This window comes from Strix aluco, chromosome 1 (genome assembly GCF_031877795.1).
Source record: "Strix aluco isolate bStrAlu1 chromosome 1, bStrAlu1.hap1, whole genome shotgun sequence".
In the NCBI taxonomy this organism is placed as follows: Eukaryota; Metazoa; Chordata; class Aves; order Strigiformes; family Strigidae; genus Strix; species Strix aluco.
Window position 1 is genome coordinate 26,250,469 of NC_133931.1, and position 22,435 is coordinate 26,272,903.

At 38.7% G+C, this 22,435-nt stretch overlaps 1 protein-coding gene across 4 annotated transcripts in view; it reads left to right on the forward strand.

Moving 5' to 3' along the window:
* The window catches only part of RAD54B (RAD54 homolog B), a 67,070-nt gene extending 47,764 nt beyond the window's left edge, over positions 1-19,306 (forward strand). For 2 of the 4 annotated variants that reach the window (XM_074815850.1, XM_074815873.1), the window contains 9 exons: positions 360-585; positions 7,404-7,611; positions 8,150-8,289; positions 8,884-9,174; positions 10,555-10,730; positions 13,083-13,344; positions 14,631-14,727; positions 15,008-15,208; positions 18,870-19,306. In XM_074815850.1, coding sequence (XP_074671951.1) covers positions 360-585; positions 7,404-7,611; positions 8,150-8,289; positions 8,884-9,174; positions 10,555-10,730; positions 13,083-13,344; positions 14,631-14,727; positions 15,008-15,208; positions 18,870-19,087 — 1,819 coding nt within the window. In that variant the 3' untranslated portion in view covers positions 19,088-19,306. Of the gene's footprint in view, positions 1-359; positions 586-7,403; positions 7,612-8,149; positions 8,290-8,883; positions 9,175-10,554; positions 10,731-13,082; positions 13,361-14,630; positions 14,728-15,007; positions 15,209-18,869 lie in introns of those variants that run through there. The other 2 variants (XM_074815860.1, XR_012622090.1) reach the window with 2 other exon arrangements.
* Positions 19,307-22,435: the final 3,129 nt, after the last annotated feature.

The window sequence follows — 22,435 nt, forward strand, 5'->3', positions numbered from 1 at the left end:
ACCAACCTGTTGAAAAAAATACAGTACTATTTTCAAAAATGTTTTCTCAAGTCATAGATCAAGTTGTAGATTCCTTAAGGTATATACAGGTTTTAAAAATATTAGATAATAATTTTAATTCTAAAAGCAAATTTAAACTATTTGGTTTTGGAGGACTAATGCATTAATCTAGAAAATTAGGAATTTCACTCTAAAGTCTTCTGTTATAACTGAATGAAAACCTGCAGTAGAGCATAATAAATATAAGTAGGTTCTTTATACTTCAGAAGGCAACAGCAAAGAGCAATTCCCTAAACCAGTTGTAAATAATTATAGATATGTCTTTTAAAACGTTACCACTGCCTAATTATATCTTACAGAGTTAGTGGCAGATTTGGAGCTATTCTTGCTGATGAAATGGGCTTAGGAAAAACATTGCAATGCATTGCACTTGTCTGGACTCTTCTGCGTCAAGGGGTCTATGGATGCAAACCTGTACTAAAGCGAGCACTAATTGTCACCCCTGGGAGTCTGGTAAAAAACTGGAAAAAAGAATTTCAGAAATGGTTGGGAAGTGAAAGGATCAAAGTCTTTACAGTTGATCAGGTAAGGATTATTTCCAAAAGGGGATTGCATCATGTTTGGCTCAGAATATAGGATTTGTGATTTTTTTCCCCTCTTTTTTTTTAAACCACAGACCAAAACTAATAATTCTCTATTAATATTTATTTATAATACTTTATTTCTCCTTCAGGTAATTGTGCATATGGGCATTTAGCTGTCAGTAACTGGGTCATAACTCAGGCTCACCTGCCTGTGTAGCATATGTCTGTCTTCTCTTTCCTCAGGCTTCACCTTTAAAGATATAAAAGGAGACACGCTCCTCCGTGTGCCTCTTTGGTTTAAGGAGCTTTCTATTAAAGTGTACACCTTCCCTGCTTTAGGTACCAGAGCATCTACCTTGACTGACTTGTATTCCTTTTCTGTAGTAGTTGCTTTTGTTCTGTACTGAAAACTTTTTCCTCTTTGCTTCAGCTGTCTGTTTCAGGTTACTTCAGAAGGTTATTCCTTTACTGTCACTGTCAAGAATTAGGTTTCTGTAGGGATGATTTGAGTTACCAAGTCTAGAGTCTGTGTTAGATAATGTGAATATCTCTCATCTCTAGAAGAGAGCAGGCAAGTACAAATCTTAATAATGAAGCGGAATGATGCTGATCCCTGTCTCCTCCTATAATGGAGCAGTTCCTGCTGGTGATGACACTCCCAAGTTCCTGTAGTGCCTGGATGAATCCCATGTGCTGATGAAGTATTTAATCTTTTAATCTCTTTGGTATACCTTTAGGGTCTTGCCTTTGTTTTTGAAAACAAAGCTCTCTCCGCTCTTTACTTCAAAGACTAAAAGTTCTAGTACAGACTGTGCTTCAGTGACCTTTATTGACCACATCAGGCAGGAAAGCACCTGGTCAAGTAAAAGACAAGGGAGTTCACAGAGTGAGGCTGTAGCATCACTGACTGAGGACTTTCTCTGGAGAAGAGCCACATCTTGCTCTGGTTATCCAGCAAGGCTTTCTGGCCATATAAATTTTCCCGTTAAGCATGGCTCAATATCTCAGTGAGAGGGTTGGGTCCTCTCAGGACCGGCACTCGTTAAGCTGTGAGCAGGAGACTTGCCCATGCCTTCATTAATGCTTATGAAGCTTTCAGATTCAAGCTCTGTTTTTTATAATTTACCATCCAGTATTTCCTTTCCTATGACTTCTGGTCCCCATGTCCATATGGAGTGGGCATTCATAGCAAAAAGGAAAGAGAAGTTGTTTAGCAAACTGGTTTCTATATGTACATTCAGCAATCTGCTGTACCCCTACTTTTTCCTTGCTCCTATATTTGAATTGTGCCAGTGGGAAGAAGTGGAGAGCTTACACTGTCTGCATTGGTGCTTGCAACAACGATAAAGATATTTATTTTCCAAAGTTATTTTTTAATCTAATAGTTCCACAGAAGTAGATTGAAGAAACAAATGGTACTTCATTCTAAAGATGTCCCGATTCTTATATCAACCAGATTTGCTTTTAGTTTCTTGTATGATCCTTATTGTCTGTGTGAAAGAGTGCCTATTTCAGATGAAATGGAAGTTTTCAAACTTTTTAAACTGTAGAGCATACAAAATTTTGTAACAATAATTATTTCTTTGAATTCCACTCATTATTGTCAAACCCTTGAAACTGTTGAACCTACTCATCTTCCACTGAGGACAATCCACACATAATAGGTGCTCTTTGCATCATTTGCTTTTCTTAGTAACTTGTTTCAAGATGAGGGAATGAAGCAAACATGACTTGTCAGGGACTGTAATGTAATATAGGTTAGGATGAGAAATATGGAAGTTTCTAAAAGAAGTGGATACAAGACAAAATATAATATGGCAACATTTTAACCTGAAAAGGTAGTTAGAAATAATTGAACGTTTTCTTGCAGTTTTTGTCAATAATGTTGGGAGGAGAAAACCTGAATTTGCTGACAATTACTATGACCCAAAATCACAGTATTTTTCATTTTCTTTTAATTTAAATAATTTAATATTCTTACTCATCTTATTGGAGCCATTTGGATTGAGGACACTCAGCAGCTTTTAAGACTGTGTTCCCAAATAACAAGGAATACATTGTCATGCAAAAGGAGGACACAATATGACTTGCCTGGGATATAATGAGGTATTTCAAAATAATTTACTGTCTGTCTTCTTCAGAAAAGCAGCAATTACCATACTGTTATTTCTCCAGTATAACTTAAAAAGAAGAGCTTGTCTCAAAGTTTTTTTCTATTGTTTCCTGTAAGGAATGCATTCAAAGAACTGGCAGACTTTTAAGAATCTGTTAGGCATGTTTTCCTCACTTTCACACTGAAACACCACGAATTGATCCTAACCCTTCAGTAACAGACTCTTCAAAAAAATTATCTGCTTTTAAAATGTGATTACTTTACTCCTGTTAAAATGCAAATGTCATGCAGAGGACATTGCTTTTAAAATTAAGGCATCCCCACAAAGGTTGCATTTAAGTCTTGTTAATCCATGTTATCAGCATTTGAGATGTGTTTGAGAGAATAACTCCTTTATCTGATTGCAGAGTATCACTTCTACTGGGGTTGTTATGGTTTGGTTTTTAAGTCAAAATATCTGAAGAATTAATTAATTAAAGGTTTACATTGCTTCACGATTCAGCATTTTTAAATTTACACTTCACTGGCTACATTGGATTTGGACTAGTGCAAAGAAAGGTCTGTTCAAAGAGTAAGTCTGGGACATTATGAAGGACTAATACTGGTTGATAATTGCTCCATATGTGGCTCTGAGCAACTCGCTTAAACCTGTCAAGTCACTTTGGGTAATTGTGAAAATGGAGGCTATAATACATACATATCTTGAAGCCAGTTAAGAGGAAAAAATCAATTACTTGAAATTAGATTGTAAATTTATTTTAATTTTTAGTCCATCATCCACTGCTGTTGTTATATACAGCAGGGAATATATTAAATTTGGCTGCAGGGGGCTTATAATATGCCAGGATTCTCCTGCTTTGTTTTAAGGGGTTCAAACAGTCCAGAAGAGTTGATGGGGAGGGATGTTGGAGGCAGTTCCCCAGTGCCTCAGCACTTTCCCCACAGTCTCAGCTCACAGCCCATAAGTGTAGGAAAACAAAATGATTTCTGAACCCTGGGCATCTTCTCATGCTTGACCATCCCAAGAGAAGGTCAGAGACGCATTGCCTCTGTCTTCAGGACTGCAATATGGAGCCTGAATACTGAGCAGGGACAACTATTGGGTATTGCCTACAGGGCTCCTCTGTGTCTCTGTTCCTGTGTTGGGAAATTTTCTGCTCCTATTTTGAAAATGGCAGTAAAACTATAGCCAGAAAAAAAGCAGTTAACTGCAGTCCTGGTAACAGCAGGAATGCTCAAGTCCAGTCCAAACACCAGGGGAAATCGGTGCATGCCCTTGTCACCTGCTCCTCACTACTCCTTGCTTCCTCCAACATGTGCTGGGCCTCTTCATGAGTAGCATACAGGGACTGATCTACTTTGTGAGATTAATGTGCCAGATTTGGCCCATAGATTCATCTGAATCACCTGCTAGGAGGATCTAAAAGTTGTGATCATTAACTGGTGCTGCTTTTACAGTGTATTACACCATATGGCTCCAGACTTAGTTGTCTGTGTTTGGTAACTGATCTTGTTTGGAAATAAAAATACCTTCTGAGGCTCTTAGCTTGATTTGCTTTCACAATTAAAGAGGTCCTTAGCTTTTCAGCTGCACCCATAGTCTGCTTAGATAGTGAACACCATTAGGAAATAGGAAGGAGGATGCAGGGAATTAGCATCTGGAGCCAGGCAGAAACATGAGGGATGTACCCACAGTAGATTTTTCCATTTTTATGCATAATTACAAGTAATTGCATAATTACATTCACAAGTCTTCACAAAAATGTAACTATTTCTAGGAAACTTTTTTGGAAGAAGCTCCCTGTCAAATTACAGTGACTTTTTATTTAGTGTGTCTGTTTCCTTGATGTCTATTGAAGGAAAAGCATTTGAGGGATATATGAGCAGAGGGGATTACAGACATTTTCTGACGAGTAATACAGGGTTTAGAAATCAATTGCTTTTATTTACCAGTATACAGGCATGTTTTCTGTGGCTGGTTATGGGCTCTGTTTTCTGAGTCCCAGGCTGCCCTTACCTGTTGGCCAACCCATCAATATTAAGGGCTTGTAACAAAGTTAATCATAGAATCATCATAGAATACCAGGTTGGGAGGGACCTCAAGGATCATCTCGTCCAACCTTTCTTGGCAAAAGCACAGTCTAGACAAGATGGCCCAGCACCCTGTCCAGATGAATCTTAAAAGTGTCCTATGTTGGGGAATCCACCACTTCTCTGGGGAGATTATTCCAGTGGCTGATTGTTCTCACTGAAAAATTGTCCTCTTGTGTCCAGTCAGAATTTCCCCAGGAAACACTTGTACCCATTACTCCTTGTCTTTTCAATGTGACTCCTTGTAAAAATGGAGTCTCTATCTTCCTTGTGGCTACCCTTTAAATTCTGGAACATGGTGATAAACGTTCTTTTCTTAAGGCTGAACAAACCCCGTTCTCGCAGCCTTTCCCCACATGGCAGGCTTCCCAGTCCTTTGATCACCTTTGTGGCACTCCTCTGGACCCTCTCCAGCTTGTCCACATCTTTTTCGCACAACAGGGACCAAAACTGAACACAGTATTCCAGGCATGGCCTGGCAAACGCTGAGTAGAGTGGGATAATGACTTCTCTGTCTCTGCTGGTGATGCCCTTGTTGATGCAACCCAGCATCCCATTGGCTTTCATTGCCGCTGCAGCACACTGTTCATGCCTATGGAGCATGTTGTCCACCAGGACCCCCAGATCCCTTTCCACAGAGCTGCTCCCCAGCCAGGTAGATCCCAGCCTGTGCTGCACTCCTGGATTATGTTTTCCCGGGTGCAAGACCTGACACTTGTCCTTGTTGAACTTCATGAAGTTCTCATTAGCCCACTCTTCCAGCCTATCCAGGTCTTCCTGCAGGGTGGCTCTCCCTTCCAATGTGTCCACTTCCCCGCTCAGTTTGGTATCATCAGCAAACTTCATCAGGGTACACTTGATCCCATCATCCAGATCGCTTATGAAGATATTAAGCAGCGTTGGGCCCAATATCGATCCCTGAGGGACCCCACTTGTGACAGGTTGACAGTTTGAACAGGAGCTATTTCCCACCACCCTCCGGGAGAGACCTGTCAGCCTGTTCCCCACCCACCACACAGACCTCTTGTCTAGACTGTAACGCATCAGTTTCTCTAGGAGGAGGCTGTGGGGAACTGTATCAAAAGCCTTGGAAAAATCCAGAGAGACAATGTCCACCGCTCACCCCTCATCAACTGAGCAGGTTACTTTGTCATAGAAGGCAATCAGGTCAGTCATGCACAACTTGCCCTTGATGAATCCGTGCTGGCTTTTCCCAATCACATGCTTCAGTTGACTTGTTATAGCTCCCAGGAGAATTTGTTCCGTAACTTTCCCAGGGACTGAAGTAAGACTGATGGGCCTATAATTTCCTGGATCCTTCTTTAAGCCCTTCTTGTAGATGGGGGTGATATTAGCCTTCTTCCGGTCTTCTTGGGACACCCCCCATCCCTTTAAGGCTTCTCAAAGGTTATGGGGAGCAGCCTCGCAATGATGTCAGCCAGCTTTCTTAACACACATCGATTTGCAGGGGTCAAGCTCCTGTAATAGTTCACACACCAACTCTTCCATCTCTGACAGTGGGTCTGTGTTTGCATCGACCTGGATTTTGTTCCCAAGGCCTGGTGCCCAACAGTACTGGTAAAGACAGAGCTGAAGAAAGTGTTGAGAATCTCTGCCTTTTCAGTTTTGTTGGTGTCTAATTCAACTCTCCTGTTTAACAGCAGGCCAACATTTTCCTTCTCTTTCTGGTTGTTGTTTACGTACCTGCAGAACCATTTCTCGTACTTTTTGATGTTTCTGGCCAATTTCAATTCGAGCTGAGCTTTTGCTTTTCTAACTGCATCTCTGCACACCCTGGCAATGTCCCCGTAGTTCTCAACAAGTATTCATCTGCTTTTCCACCTTTGGTATGCTTCTCTATTGGTTTTGAGCAGACTTAGAAGCTCACAGTTAAGCTAAGGGGGTCTCTTGCTCTGCCTACTTCCCTTACCTTTAAAGGGGATGAACTGGTTTTGTGCTTCCAGAAGAACATTCTTGAAAAACTCCCAGCACTCGCTCTCTCCTTTATCCTCCATGGAAGCTTCCCACAGAATCCCTCCCAACTCTGAGTGAGCTGAAGTTTGCTCTTCTAAAATCTAAAACCTATTCAGTAGGTTCAATAGTATTCATATCATATTCCGTAATAGCATATTCAATAATGTATTCAATTCAAAACTACAATGGGAATTTTGGTAGAATGTGGTAACTTCCTACTGGACCACCTTACTGTGCCTTGCAGCTTGAGATCCCAAAGTAAATGTACAGGCAGCTACTTATGCCTCTTCGTTATCTTGGCTTCAATTATTAATTTGAAGCTTACCTAAATGCCAGGACTGGGAAGCTGTTACAGGGAGCCTGTGCTTTTCACCTTCATGGTAATGTATCTCAGAGGATTTGAAAGCTTAAAAGAATAATAAATTTTCTTTTAATGAGGTGGTAAAACTCTAAATTGCTATATCAGATCCTATATTTCCTTTGCAAATTAGGAAAGAATCAATAATCCAAACTCATGAAGGAGATAGTAAATGTCTTGTGTCATGGTAGAAAAAATTTCTGTAGCCACCGGATGTTTAAGGAATATGATGAGTGTTCTCCAAAGAAATAGTTGTATGTTTTATTTTCCTTTCTGCCTGCAGGACCACAAAGTAGAAGAATTCATCAGTTCTCCACTTTATTCAGTCATGATAATCAGTTATGAGATGCTACTGCGATCTTTGGATCAAATTCAGGCTATAGAATTTAACCTTCTAATCTGTGATGAAGGACATCGTCTGAAAAATAGCTCTATTAAGACAACTACAGCCCTCACTAGTCTGTCTTGTGAGAGGAGAATTATCCTTACTGGTTAGTATCTATAGTTACTTTTAATATTTCGCTATATTAATAGTGCTAGATTGGGGTAAAGGAAAAAGATACTGTAAGTATGGTAGGAGCACAGTATAAATTTTGGCAACGGGTATTAAATGCAGAAATCTTGGGTCTTGTAAAGACAGAGTATTTCAATTTTTTTAAAATAAATGCAAAATTTGTCTATCTTCAGGGACAGGCAAGGATCCTGGGGATTTCTGTAAGGGAATTGGGACTCTGCATACACTCTTTGTTTTCCTTTGTAATTATTTAACAAAATTGATTTAGAACTTGACTTTTTTAATTCCTTTGTCAAAACAATTAGATATGCAGTCTGTTTAGTTAGGATGACAGTAGCTTATCAATCATGATAAAGTTTTAGATTAATTCAGAACTCTCAGTAATTCACATTGAAACAAAACATCCGCTTTCAAGATGCATTCTCAACATTAAACCCTGCATTCAACGATTGTACTTCTATCAGTTTCAAGAAAAAGTTACCAAATGCAGAATTTTTTTTTATTTCTCTTTCCAGGTACTCCAATCCAAAATGACTTGCAAGAATTTTATGCATTAATAGAGTTTGTGAATCCAGGAATACTTGGTTCTTCATCCACATATCGAAAGATATATGAGGAACCAATTGTCAGGTCTAGAGAACCTTCAGCAACAAAGGTATATTTTTTTTAAAAATGCAGTTATAGAAGAAAATTCATAGACAGCACTGTGGTATTTGCTTTCTATGGAATAAAATGAAGTTCAGGACTACTAATAGTAGCAAAAGCTTTTCACCTTCCTGTATGAAATAAATTCACTTGTTCTCCAAAGGAAGCAGAAGGAATATATGCATGTTGATATCATGTCATTTCAGCTGCCTATTAATTAGCAGGCAAAAATTGTTCTTCCAACACCTTGCATTCCCAAAAATGCCATGTGTATTACCATATGACAGTACTTTATTCATTCTTAATGCTCCGTGGTACTGCAAAATCTGCATGATTTTGTTGTATCTCGAGAAATTCTAGAATATAGTTCAAGCCTTGGATGTCTCCTGGGACATTATCTTCCTTTCTTTAAGCCTTTAGAAACCGGACCTAGAACTAAGCTAATGCAGTGGTACTAACTGGAGAAGAATTGGTTGTTACATTCCCATGTCAGAAAGTGGTATCATACTTTTAAAACATTATTTAAACACCTAATTAAAATCATACAGAAAATTATTGTGATGAAATGCAAGATTACCATTAATTTTGTGCTTTGTTCTTTTAGGATGAAAAGGAATTAGGAGAAAAAAGAGCAGCTGAACTCACACGCCTTACTGGACTCTTTATTCTAAGGAGAACACAGGAGATTATAAACGAATTTCTGCCCCCCAAAAAGGAGAGCATAATCTTCTGCCGACCAACAGCACTGCAACTTGAATTGTATCGAAAACTGCTTAGTTCTCGAGTTATTAGGTCCTGTCTGCAAGGCAGGCTAGAAAACAGTCCTCACCTAATATGTATAGGAGCTTTGAAAAAGCTTTGCAATCATCCATGCCTTCTGTTTAAAGCTATAAAGGTATCTATTTGCGTGGGGGTGGGTGCCTGCAATTAGTCCTTTCAGCAGGCAAAGGTCACTAAAAATATGTTACGGTCAATGTGCATGTTACTTAAGGTCATTTCCATACTCTCTTCTCATAGCTTGCTTTACGAGATCTGCTTTCAAAAACATAAATGTTAGGAAGTCTGAATGTACACAGGGAAGGTATCTCGTTGGTTTCCTATTGCCTTATGGTATTTTCTTGTTGTTCATGTATTTGCTCTCTTAATCTTGTTTGTGAATATGTGTAAAAATACATATAAATGTGAATTTTACAAAGAACACTGTTAGCTAGAGATCATTCTGTGTACTCTGTCTGCTGGTTCCTCTGAAACCTCCCAGTCCACATGATAATTCCACTCTCAAGCTCAGTGACACTGGGAGCTGCGGGCTCAAGATGACAGTGGTACTAGATGTCTCCATTTCCACTTCTTCTGAGATCCTATCACACTGTACACCTTGCTATTTCTATAGAAATGTTCTCATTCCTATAGGTTAATAATGTGATAGCTAGAACTTGGTAATATTAACTTCTATGGCCACCAAAGTCCACATAAGGTGGGTGGAAATGTAAATCTTTCTTAAAAGACATAATTCATGACTGTAGAAATGTCCGCAGCACAGATCTCCCTGTATCTTTCAACACTGCCAAGTAAAGTTCATTGCCTTTACTTAATAGTATAAGCATTAGAAATTTTTCTTATGTGAAAGCATAAGCCTTTAGAAACTACAGGGATGGAAAGGACTATATGTGCAAGTCATTTATTGCCATTGTGGTTTTGGCGTTTGAGTAGTTAGGGTTTTTCCTTCCTGTGAAACATTGATTTTCAAATCAAGCAAAATATTACTTGTATTTCTTCTATTTTATTGTCTTTACTTGCTAGTTTTTCTTAATTTCCGGTTGCATAACTGAATCTTAATGACAGCATCTTCCAAAAAAAAGTCAACGACTGGGAAGTTCCATAATAAGGTATTAGATTTAGAAAGAATAGCCAGGGTATTGATTTCCGCCCCCCCCATGTTTTAGATATGGCTTTGCTGTGGGTGTACATCTATGTGGTTGTTTAAGCAGAGAAAGAGAAGTAAACCACATATTTCAGTTTTAAGTATTTCAACTGTCTACTCAGCTGCAAACAACATCATAGAATAGAGGGTGTAAACCAAAATAAACACTATCAGCATTTTAAAACTGCTTTCAATCTGGTATTGGGAGGTTGTCATGCTCTACTACTTTGTACACTACTTTGTGGCAGCTTTTGATGTCTCCTTTTGTCTTTGTAATAAAAATATAGGAAAGTTTGAAAAAACCCAAAACATGTTAGAGGGGATATGGAACTTGAATCCTTTTATTTTCAATAGGAAAAAAGCTGTGATCCTATGTCTGATGAACATGATGAGTCCAGCCTCTACGAAGGTCTAATAGATGTCTTTCCACAAGATTATACTTCAGACACTTTCTCTGAAACTGATTCAGGAAAATTGCAGGTGCTGGTGAAGTTGTTAGCAGCAATCCGTGAGCTCAACTCCTCGGAAAGGCAAGTGTGAAAGAAAAGTAAAAGGGAGATAATGGGAGTGACCTTCTGGATATTGTTTTGCTTTTCAAATGCATTGGGATGTAATATTCAAAATAAAGGCATTGCAATTGTTTGCAGAGGTGCCAAGCATATTTATGCTTGTACTCCTGCCTCTTCCTTGTTAAATTAGGAAACTAGCATTTGCAGTTGACATAATTTTCAAAGATGTTCTTCATATTTTTTCCAGATAAAGATACTTGTATTTTTCATAGCGAGTTCCAGCAAGTAAGATAGTTTGCTACAGCCCCTATACTGTCACATATTATCTTTAATTGCAGAAGCTTTCCAATGCTTTGTATCTCCTGGAGGAGATGTATTAATATATGAAATATTTCAAATTGCACTAAAATAAGTTATTTAATCACGTTTAACTGCTCAGTGCTTGCTTCCTTTTCTGTTCAGGGTAACCAGTCTGAACAGAAGAACTGTCACCAAAACTGCTTATCTCCCCTGTGGTAAATGCCACTGACATGTAGGAAAACCTCTGTTTATTATGGGGTGATAGGATGCACATGCTTAGTTACCATGCGATTGCTGATTCATGGAAATCTCATGTGACCTTGTGTCCCATGATAACTTTTTTATGGACTCATGCCTTAAAGCCCAGCTATTCCAAAAGTATTTAACTTTTAACTTTTATTTAAATTGATGCTTAAATGCTGTAATTCACTAGTGGGAAGTAACAGCAGATCTTTTGGCACTGAGGTAGTGGAATTTGAAGATGCTCTCTTTTTACAAAACAGAAAGCTGAGCCTATTGTTGGAGTTTATATGCCTAACATCCATTGAAATAGCTAAATATCTAAATGTACTGGCCTTATTTCGTGTAGGTCAAAAGAAACAGGGGTATCAGGAAAAAGCACTTCTCCCTGTTTCAGTGCTATAGGAGCTGCTGAGTTACAGCAGGTGTCGAGGCATTATTTTACACCTTTAAAACTTTTGTTGCTGTAATTCAGTGCTGTTCATGTTTCTTCTTTTCTCTGCTCTCATTAGTACTAAATGGTTTTTGCAATATATAGATGCAATTCCAGTCCTCTTCTGAAGTTCGTAGTGAAAACAAAGGTGTGAATTTGGTGTTGATTGACAAAAAAAATCAGTCTTGCAAAGTCTTTACAAAGAAGTCTTGGATGTAGTTCAATTGAAAAGTGTAATAATAAAAATACTTTCAAACAATTTAAAAATGTTAATTTAGCAGGTTTTCCCTGAAAGTATTTGTCTTGTTCTTCAGTACTTGTTTTTAAATTAAAACATTAAATTAAAATTAAAGTGTTTAAATTAAAACATTAAATTTAAAATTATTTTTAAAAATGGAGCTCCTTTGATGGAATTTGTAGTTTAGATTATAAAAGACCTCCAAACAAGATCTGGCAGAAAACGCCCTGACTGTCCTTATTGTTTATGGATTACATTCAAAAGATCTGTGGCTGCCCCCTCCCTGGCAGTGTTCAAGGCCAGGCTGGATGGGGCTTTGAGCAACCTGGTCTAGTGGAAGGTGTCCCTGCCCATGGCAGGGGGGTGGAACTAGATGATCTTTAAGATCCCTTCCAACCCAAACTATTTTGTGGTTCTATGATTCTGTGATCTTTTTGTCCACTCAGTAGACTCATCCTCAACATCTAGGAGGATAGAAATTCTAGATTTGCAGATCTCTGAAACTTACTTAATCAAAATTTCAGAAGAAAAACACTGACATAGTATGGATCATTAGTGTAAGGGATCAGACTTATTTTGCTTTAAAAAAATAACAAAAATCCAGACTATATTGTTTGTGATATCTTTCACTATCCTTCATCCCAGTTCTTTGTCATAAAATGTAGGAAAGAGTCACTGCTTTCCTATTTGACTTTCATGATTTTGTTTATTAGAATTTTCCAAGGTTGCCTATAGAAGTTCACAGTAGCTTTTTCAGTAAGTAGAGTCATATATATATTATTTATTAGCTGCTACAACACTCTGCAAATGCAGCCTTAACAGCAGCTATTTTGTATAAATAGAGATTTTTTAAAAATTCTATCTTTGTGGTTGGTTCTGGATCCCTGGAATCTGTGCATTAAGCCAAATTCTGTTGCGAAGGAAAACATTCATTCTTTAGCATTTGAATTTGAATGACAGTATGTATAATGCATCCAAATCTAGTATGTGCTTCAAATTACTAGGAAATGTTTTATTTCTTAGGAAATGTGAGTAACCTCAGGTTGATGTGTAATTTTTGCTTGACTTGTAATTTCATTTTTTTAGATGTCTTCAGTAATTTGTTACTGGACTTTAATTTTACCAAGGTGTAAGATGATAACTTTGTTTTACTGTTTGACAGAGTTGTACTGGTATCCAATTACACTCAGACGTTAAACATATTACAAGAGACATGCAAACGTTATGGATACTCTTATACTAGACTTGATGGACATACTCCTGTCTCCCAGAGACAACAGATTGTTGATACTTTTAATAGTAAATTCAGTCCAGCTTTTATCTTTTTGCTGAGTTCAAAGGCTGGTGGAGTAGGACTGAATCTGGTCGGAGCATCTCATTTGATCCTGTATGATATCGACTGGAATCCAGCTACGGATATTCAGGTCTGATAACAACTGTGTACGTGTGGGTTGGGATGGGCATCAAATGATTTCTTGGTCGATTTTGAAATGCCTGACTTTACATGTCTTAGTGGTACCCGAGTATCACATTGCATCTGAACAAGCACAACACTGAAAGAGAACTCTTTCTGAGAAGAAGAAATATTTCACTGTCATATTATATATATTGGGATCATTAGAAGCCCTGTTGCAGTAAAAAATGAAACGATTAAATTCTGGTTTCTGTGGAGGAGGGAGTCATGTATCCCTTTCATCTCCTGACCTCTTTTTAACTGGAAAGTTGCTGTGTTTTGAAAAAGAAAAGAAAAACATGATTAGACTGCATAGCAAATGTGCTGTCAATTTGCAATATCTGAGAAAAAGGGAGAGGTTCTGATCAGAATTGAGAGAATGAGAAAATCGCATGGCAATGATGCTATAAGAAAGAAAACAAAGCCAGTGCTGTGCTATTCAGTAATGACACTGTTGGCCTCAAGGGATTATTTAGTTGGCATAAGAGTGTTCAGTTAAAATAGTCCTTAACAATAACAATTTAAAAAAAAATTTTATAAACATTTTTAGTATAGAGTAATGCTGTGTGCTTAATACCTGAAAAAAGCTCTGATTCTTGGCCCTGCTCCTGTTCCAAGTGTGAATTAGTACCCTCATGTGGTCACTTGTCTTGTTGCCTGAAACACAGTCTGCTAAATCGGTCAAAATTGCTACAGGTTGCCAAAGACCACAAACCATGTTGTGGGTACTTGTACCCAGTATGTAGGTGTAACCCTTACATTTTTGAAAAAAATCATATAGCAGTACCCAGTTACATTTTACTTGTTTAAGAATTAAAGGGAGTGTGAAACACTGATTTTACAATTTTAAAAGAAATGGAAAAGTAATTTTTAAAGATGTATTGTGGCAAAAAACAGTTTTGGAGATGGAGGAAATTATGAGTATTTCTGAAATATTAAACAGTTGCTAATGCTTGGAAAACATATGAAGAAGGCAGGAAAAAGTTGAAACATTAACTTTCCTACTATAGTACACAGAAAGAAAGGGGAGCATGAATGGCAGAAAGTAAATAATATTTTCAGAATTATTTACAGGTAATACCAGAAGACTTTTATAAAAACAGTCAAAGACAGTTATTGAGGAATGCTTTCTTTGGACAACATCATTTTGAATGAGCTAGCAGAACTGGTAATTCGATCAGCAGAGGCTACAAGTTTTCGTTGAAATACCATTGCATAGTAGACTGTTAATGCTCTTTATCTTTTTGCTTTCTTCAGGCAATGGCTAGAGTGTGGAGAGATGGTCAGAAACATACTGTATATATCTACAGACTGCTAACCACAGGTCAGAGATGGTGCTCAAGCATACCACAGAGTGAGACAGCTATTGAAATTTTGTCTGTAAAAGAAAGGGAGGGAGTGTTTTTGGAAATAATTCGTTCTTTAAAACGTATATATTATGTGTTCTGAATTCAGTTAAAATAGAGACATCACGTTGATTCATTTGCCTTTGCTTAGCTTGAATAACTGAAAATAGTGGTTTAGTGTTTCCTATAAATATTGTTATCAAGAAATGGATTTGACTTTTTTCTTTTTGACAAATAGTGGTCAAAAATTATCCCAGTGTATTTTTTTTTTTTTTTTTTCCAATACAGGCTCAATAGAAGAAAAGATTTATCAAAGACAGATCAGCAAACAAGACCTTTCTGGGGCAGTTGTAGACCTTTCCAAGACATCTGAACACATCCATTTTTCCATTGAGGAGCTTAGAAATCTCTTTACTCTTCATGAAGATTCCAGTTGTGTTACCCATGACTTGCTTGAGTGTGACTGTATGGGAAAGAAAGACCATCAAAGTGAGTTTCTTCATTATGTCTGACCATTGCTGAGGAAGGCATCCATTCTGAATATATAGCCTGTCACTGGAGAAGACTCCAATGCTCAGTAAAATAGGATTGAAGTAGTGAGGTTCATTATGGGATTGTCCAGATACTGGCTGATTTTTCTAATCCATAGGAGCTCTTCACAAGATGAAGAGGAGAAAAGACTCCTTGCAGTACAACCATTTTATGTATTATGACACTATATGGTGTTTTGTTTCTAAATATTCAAGGACAGTAATGAGTAGCTGGTAGGGGCTAGTTCAAAAGCTGTTTATCTGAGGACAGCTATATCAGATCTCTGAATTTAAGCCTTCATTTCACAGTTATTAACTAAAGCTGATGCAGGATGATTAAAATAGCTCTTTGAGAAATGCAGGAAGATCCCATGGCATTTGTAAAGCCAATCTGCAAATATTCGCATCTATTCTTTCTGTAGGAACCTGTCTCTTGTTCTTTTGGCATATCGAAATTACTTTAATACCTTACTGCATACAGGTATATAGGTTTAAGTTAGAAGCAGGATTAGAAAAAAACAAAGTTATGTTTACATCTTATCCATTTTAATTTTTATAGCTCATCTACTTTCTTAAAGGAAAGAGTGTCTATTGCCCTGGTATGTTTCTTTCCTTTGGGCATAAAATACCCACATACACCATTTATAGGTGTGAAAGTGAGGTACCAATACTGATATCTTCTAAATGCATACAGATGCCACAATAAAAAGAACCAAAGAAGTGGGTACAAGAGTGCATGTTCTCAACAGACGTGGGCAAGAAATTAAGTAATACAGACCCAATGAGACTATTTTGCTTGATGGTTTGCATGTCTCCAGGTAATAGGTTAGAGTTGTGTTCCTTTCTTATGTCATTCTACCCCAAATGGGGAGGAATTGGCTAGTGAAAGCACAGTGCTTCTGTAGCCATAGGAATTGACTTTCTCCTTTATTTTTACTCCACATACTGATTTCATTGTCTTTGTGTCTTTCTTTAGTGATTGAAAAATTAGACCTGTTTTCCCATGAGTAAGTGACATTCTAAAATACATCAGCTTCCACTTAGGTACTATTGCAGGATCTGTGTGGAAAAGGCACCTTTAGTGTTAAATGTTAGCCAGATTTTCTCACAGGTGTGCAGTGAGGCAGGTAGAGCTCCTGGATGACAGAAATCCAGAGAAATTTTATATTGTTACTGTGATGAACACTGGTGCATATAATTTTATTTAGCATTTTGCAATTGTCTTAACACTCTTGACTGCTTATCTTATTCTTTGAACATATATTGGTTCCATCAATTCAACCATAACATTGGTCTCTTGGATCCTGAAACAAGGACATCCTTAAGGGTAATTATATATTGGTCCCAGTGAACAGAACGTTTTGGCAGTAAATCAAGGAAAAACCTGAAGGTCATTCTTAGACTTAAGTGTTGGAAATGATAGTGAGGGGAAGGTTTGATTTCCTAAAGAGCAGAGGACAAAGTGGCTCATCAGTTCCCTAGTCAAATTGTTGTGAGTCATGGTCTTCAATTTGATCACCCCAGAATGCAGCTACCATTAGTGGGTTTCTTTGCTTTTCCTAAGAACAAAAAACTGTCAAATTACTTCATCAGGGAACCAGATTTCAGGTTGCTGGGGATACTGGTGCACAGAAAAGGCCAAGAACTTTCACTGATTTGTATCTTCCATTTCTATCAAGTGTGATTCAAAAGATAAACTAAAGAGAAGCCAAACAATATAATACAGGCTTCACAATATATGAAGCTTTTTTCATAATGCTCTCCATTAGATATACCAGTGAGACGATATTCTTGACCAAGCACCTCTTGTCCGTTCGCAATGGGGCCATCTTTAGGAAACTACAGGAGTCTTGAAAGGAGGACATTAACTGTGCGTGGGTCATGCAGATGGGTTGTCTTGCTATTTTACTGGCTTTCAATTCAGCTACAAAGCTGTAAGCCTATTGCTTTACCTGATCAGGTTGTAATTTATGGAGTTAGGAATGTAGAATCTGTAAGGACTTGAGAAGTGCATCTATCCTAAATTTTCTTCTGGCCAGTAAAAGAAAAGGATCTGGGGGTTCTAATTGACAAGCAGCTGAACATGAGCCAGCAGTGTGCCCAGGTGGCCAAGAAAGCCAACGGCATCCTGGCTTGTATTAGGAATAGTGTGACCAGCAGAAGTAGGGAGGTGATAGTCCCCCTGTACTCTGCACTGGTGAGGCCACACCTGGAGTATTGTGTCCAGTTTTGGGCACCTCAATACGAGAGGGATATCGGGGTGCTGGAGCGAGTGCAGAGGAGGGCAACGAAGCTGGTGAAGGGCCTGGAGAATAAATCCTATGAGGAGAGGTTGAAGGAGCTGGGACTGTTCAGTTTGAGGAGGAGAAGGCTGAGGGGAAACCTCATCACTCTCTACAGCTACCTGAAAGGACATTGTAGAGAGGTTGGTGCTGGTCTCTTCTCACAGGTAATTAGCGATAGGACAAGAGGGAATGGCTCTAAACTGCAACAGGGGAGGTTCAGACTGGACATTAGGAAAAAAATTTTCACAGAAAGAGTGGTCAGACAGTGGAATAGGCTGCCCAGGGAGGTGGTGGAGTCACCATCCCTGGATGTGTTTAAGGGTCGTTTAGATGAGATGCTGGGGGATATGGTGTAGGGGAGAACTTTGTAGAGTAGGGCTGATGGTTGGACTTGATGATCCCAAGGGTCTTTTCCAACCTGAATGATTCTGTGATTCTGTGAAAAGAGTCTGTTTTAAGTAATGTGCATCATATGTCAGTCAAAAGGAAAGTCTTGCATATATGCGTCTTTGTGGGCTCTCCAAGACTTTAAAAAACTCAAGAATACTCTGAGTCATCATGGTGCTCATATCACTGGTCTTTCCTAAGGAGCACATAACACTGCTATGAAAATATTTGATGTCGGGTTTTAAACCAGTAACAGCAGTGATGCAATTTTTTTCCATCCAAAATGGTTTCTTCATTTCTCACATGCATCAGATGAATCATGAAGCCAGCAATGTGTGACATAGCCTGCAATGACCTGGTACTGTTTGGGGCTTTAGGATCCTTTGCTGAAAGTGAATTCTTCTCTTTGTGCTTCACAGCAATAGTCTTTTCCTTACTGTGATATACAGTATACAATATTGTGTATAGTGAACAACTTGGCATAATCTGGATGTACAGAGTGCACAGCTCTAGTGTGCTGAGTCAATGAAGTAGCTATTCAAACTATTTTTAGCTGGTTGGAATTACTCTTCTGGGAGGAAATAGAAGCTAGTATGAATTTTGCTGCAACATACTTCTAGATTCAGATTTACTTAAAGAATGGGAGAAGCCCAAATGTCACAGAATTAAGAAGACAGAAGAAAGGAAATTGCCAGATATTTCCTTTCCCATCCATGTGTAAAAGGGTTTGTCTTTATGCTAGCATATGGTGATTTTGATAAACTCAATGGGTAAGAAACAGCCTTTCACCTCTTACTGTGGATACTTATGTTTGGGTTTCATAGACATAGAAGGATTATATATGCTGTTCTATTTTCTCTCATTTGTTATCACCAACTGGCTATTGATTCAGACCGAAATTTTCTGTCTTAGTTTTCTCTGATTAGTCCACTGCATTATTTTTTTCAGATCCTTCCTCAGAAAAGCATTCTATACCTAGAGGTTGCCAGCTTGGACAAAACCATGGGAAGCCTAATTCAAAGAAAACACTCTCCATGTCACAGTTGATGCAATGGAAACATTTCTCTGGGCAACATCAGAATCTCCCTGATTCTTTCCTGGAAAGGATAAGAGAGAATGTTTCTTTTATTTTCCAGAATGTAACCAGTCCAACTTCCCCCACCTAATAACACTTGAGTGTCTTTCCCTACAACTTGCACCCTCCTCCTCATAGGTATAGTAAACAACTGATGTGCAGTTACCTTTTGTTCTTTTTGCCAAGTTCTCTTTTGTGTATTTCTGACAAGGTTTCCTGGTAAATGTGATTCCTGGTGTTTATACAAAGTTACAGTTGCTACTAAGTTAATCATACTTACTGTAATTATAATAAAGATTTTTAAAACTAACTTTGCTTTCCAGTGTTCTGTTCCTTTGATATCATAATTAGTAAGATTGTTTTTATGCACATTCCTATGCACGTCTACTTTGTTTTATAGTTTTAATTTGATCATAATGATTTATTGCTTGTAAAGCTGGCAATTCTTCAGCCAAATTTTCTAAGATTAGGCAATGGTATATACATGTATATGCTGTTAACAACACTCTGGTTGGATTTTTGTTTTGACAATGAAAAGTTATGTATCTGTATAACTGCAGCTTTATAACAAGGTAAGTGTTAGTTCCCTCGAATTTACAATTTAATGACTCTCAGAGCAATAGCCACTGAGGTCCAAAATTCTGAGACCACAGCCTGATACTGTCAAAATATTCTGAAATTCTCTTATTGCTTTTACTCGGAGAAAAAAAACCCACTTTTTTTCTCAGGCATACAGGCTTATTAACATTTAGCTAACTCCTTTTAAGGACACTTTTTGCCAAACATGGGAGTACTGAGCATATTTTCATAGTATATTTTTTTTTATTACTATATTTTCTTTCTTCTTTGAAGGTGCAAAAGTTTGAAATCAGTTCACAGCTTTTAAGTGATGTACTTTGAAAGGCCCAGAAGAACAGAAGATTGGATAATTTTCAGAAATATTGCAAACTTACAGAATTTGAAAGACCTTGAGCAAAAATAGGGCTCCATTGTGGTAATCCTGCATTGTGCCACATAATATACAACCTCTTGATATTGGTACATGTGATAGCAGCAGCTAAAAGCCCAACCAGCTTTCAGAAAATAGTTAAAATTGGTTTGTTCTTCGTGTTATAAGTTAGTGCTCTCTTTCTCTACACTGTCCCTGAGTTCACAGTCTATCCTAACCCATCATCAGACATTTTCCTTGCATTTTGATATAGTTTGGGAACTGACAGCTATGTGCACTGACCTCTCTTCACCATCCACATCTATTTAAGAGGGTTTTTTGAATTTCCTTTGACTCTAAACGCTGAATGACACCAGAAAATAATGAAGACCAAAGTGAGAAAATGATTGACAAAGTCATCAGTGACTAACATTTTTTTGGCATGCAAACTGTGTTCTTGGTAACAATTAGAATTATGTTAATGGGTAGAGTTTAATTCTTTAACGTTTTAGGCTGGCTGTTAAGAGCCTGTTCTTCACCCTGTACATGGTGGAGCATGGTGGTCACGCTTACCCTGGTGCTGTGCTGCTGTGGTGCTCGTTTGCTGTTAGACAAAGGCTGTCTGATATCTTACAGCTCCCACAGCTTATTTTAATTAGCAAGGGCAAGGTTTGCCTGCAGCTTTGTAACTCAAGTAAGAGATTCTAGCCAATCTGTATAGTAATGATGATTGTAATTAATAATTATCTGAGGCTGATTATACTTAGATCTGTGCTGCCCATAAGTTTCTGTAAGCTGTGCTCTTGTCCCTGTCTGTAGTAAGCATGCTGGCATTCTCTGCTCTCTACTGATGCTGATCTCATATGTGACTTCTTGCATCTGCGTGAACAAGTAGATGCCAGTTTGGTTCCATTGCTGGTTGGTTTGTGGGACCCTGGTCATCTCCACTGAACACACATAAGCCCACTCTGGTGTGGAGCAAACTGACTGGCAGTGCCGTTGAGGAAACCTGGGCATATAAGAGCAGGAAGTTTGCTCCAGAATCCTCACCATGCCATGTTTCATCTTCTCTGCCTAAGGCAGTCCCACAGGGGTATCTCAGCAGGCCTTCTCACCTCACCTGTTGAGTCCAGCTCTCAGATAATCCCACTTGCTGTCATGTTATGCACCACTCTGCACAATACAGCTGTAGCTGCATGCTGGTAGAACACAGGTCTGGCAGAGAAGCCCTTTTATTGTTTGGCCTCCAGGGTAGTTTTATTTTGGCAGTTTTTAAATAAATAAAAGCTGGTGCTGAACCACCATGGAGCTCTCAGGGGGCCAGAGGAGATGAGCCCCCAGACACATACTGCTGTATGAGGTGATCCAGTTCTGGGATGGATTTCTGGCAGGTGGGCTATCATACTAAGTAATGTTACTTCAAGGTTAAGAAGCCCAAAGCGGCCTATACAGACACACGCAAGGCCAGTTACAGCTTCAGTATAATTCCCAGCCTGTGCCTCACCACACCAAGCTGTCCCAGCTCCCTGGCCATGGCAGGTACATGGTGATGCTCAGGGGAAGGCTCCAGCTGGCCAGCCAAATGTACACCTCTCGTTAACCCTTCATGGCTTCTGGGCACGATGGAAGTATGCATGTGCTGCTTGGTTGGTTAGGTAGGACAATACTACCCAAATAACAGGTTGCACATGGCATTACACATGATACAGACTGAAAATCTCATTCTGAAATTTGATGTATCCTGGAAAATTAAATTTCTCATTGGAAGAATAGGTTGGGAAAATATAAGAAGCATAAATACAGACTCTTAATTTATAATGCCATCTGTGATTCTCCCACAGTAGTCTACAACAGCCTGCAAAATGAGACTAGCCCATCCTGCTCATGTAATCATAGTATAATAATGTGTTTTCATACAGAGTGTAGCACGTGGACATGTGAATGTCTTCACCCATAGGTGAGAATTGTCTACTAGGAAAAGTCCCTGTGGTGAATTTACCCTAATCTGGCTGCTGACTAATAAGGAATAATGAAGATTTCAAGTCTTTGCAAGGTCACGTTGCCCCTTCTCTTAACAGCTCTGAAACCCTAGAGGTTGGGGAAGGTGGATGGTGCTGAAAGGCAAGTATCAGGTCCTAGCAGATGGTCTCAGATGTGGCTTCTGGATTCACTGGCAGTGATGCCAGCTGTAAAGCAGTATGTAGTTTATGGTGCGTGGTCCCACCAGTCAGTCCTAGTCTCCTAGATCCAAGACTTGCTCTGCAGAAACGGGGGAGCAAGGCCTGCTGAAGCCACAGCTGTGTTCTAGTGCAATGCTTTAAATAGGAGGTGTTGATTAATGTACTTGGTTGCCTTTTCCAGTTTTTGAAGGATGCAAGTGTTCATCCACCACATTGTAGTTCTTATGGACCCATGCCAAAGAATAAGGCAAGTCTGCCTAACAATAGGTCTCAAATGGTGGCTTCTTCCACGCAGCACGAAGAGCAGCAGAAACCACAGATGTAAGCACAA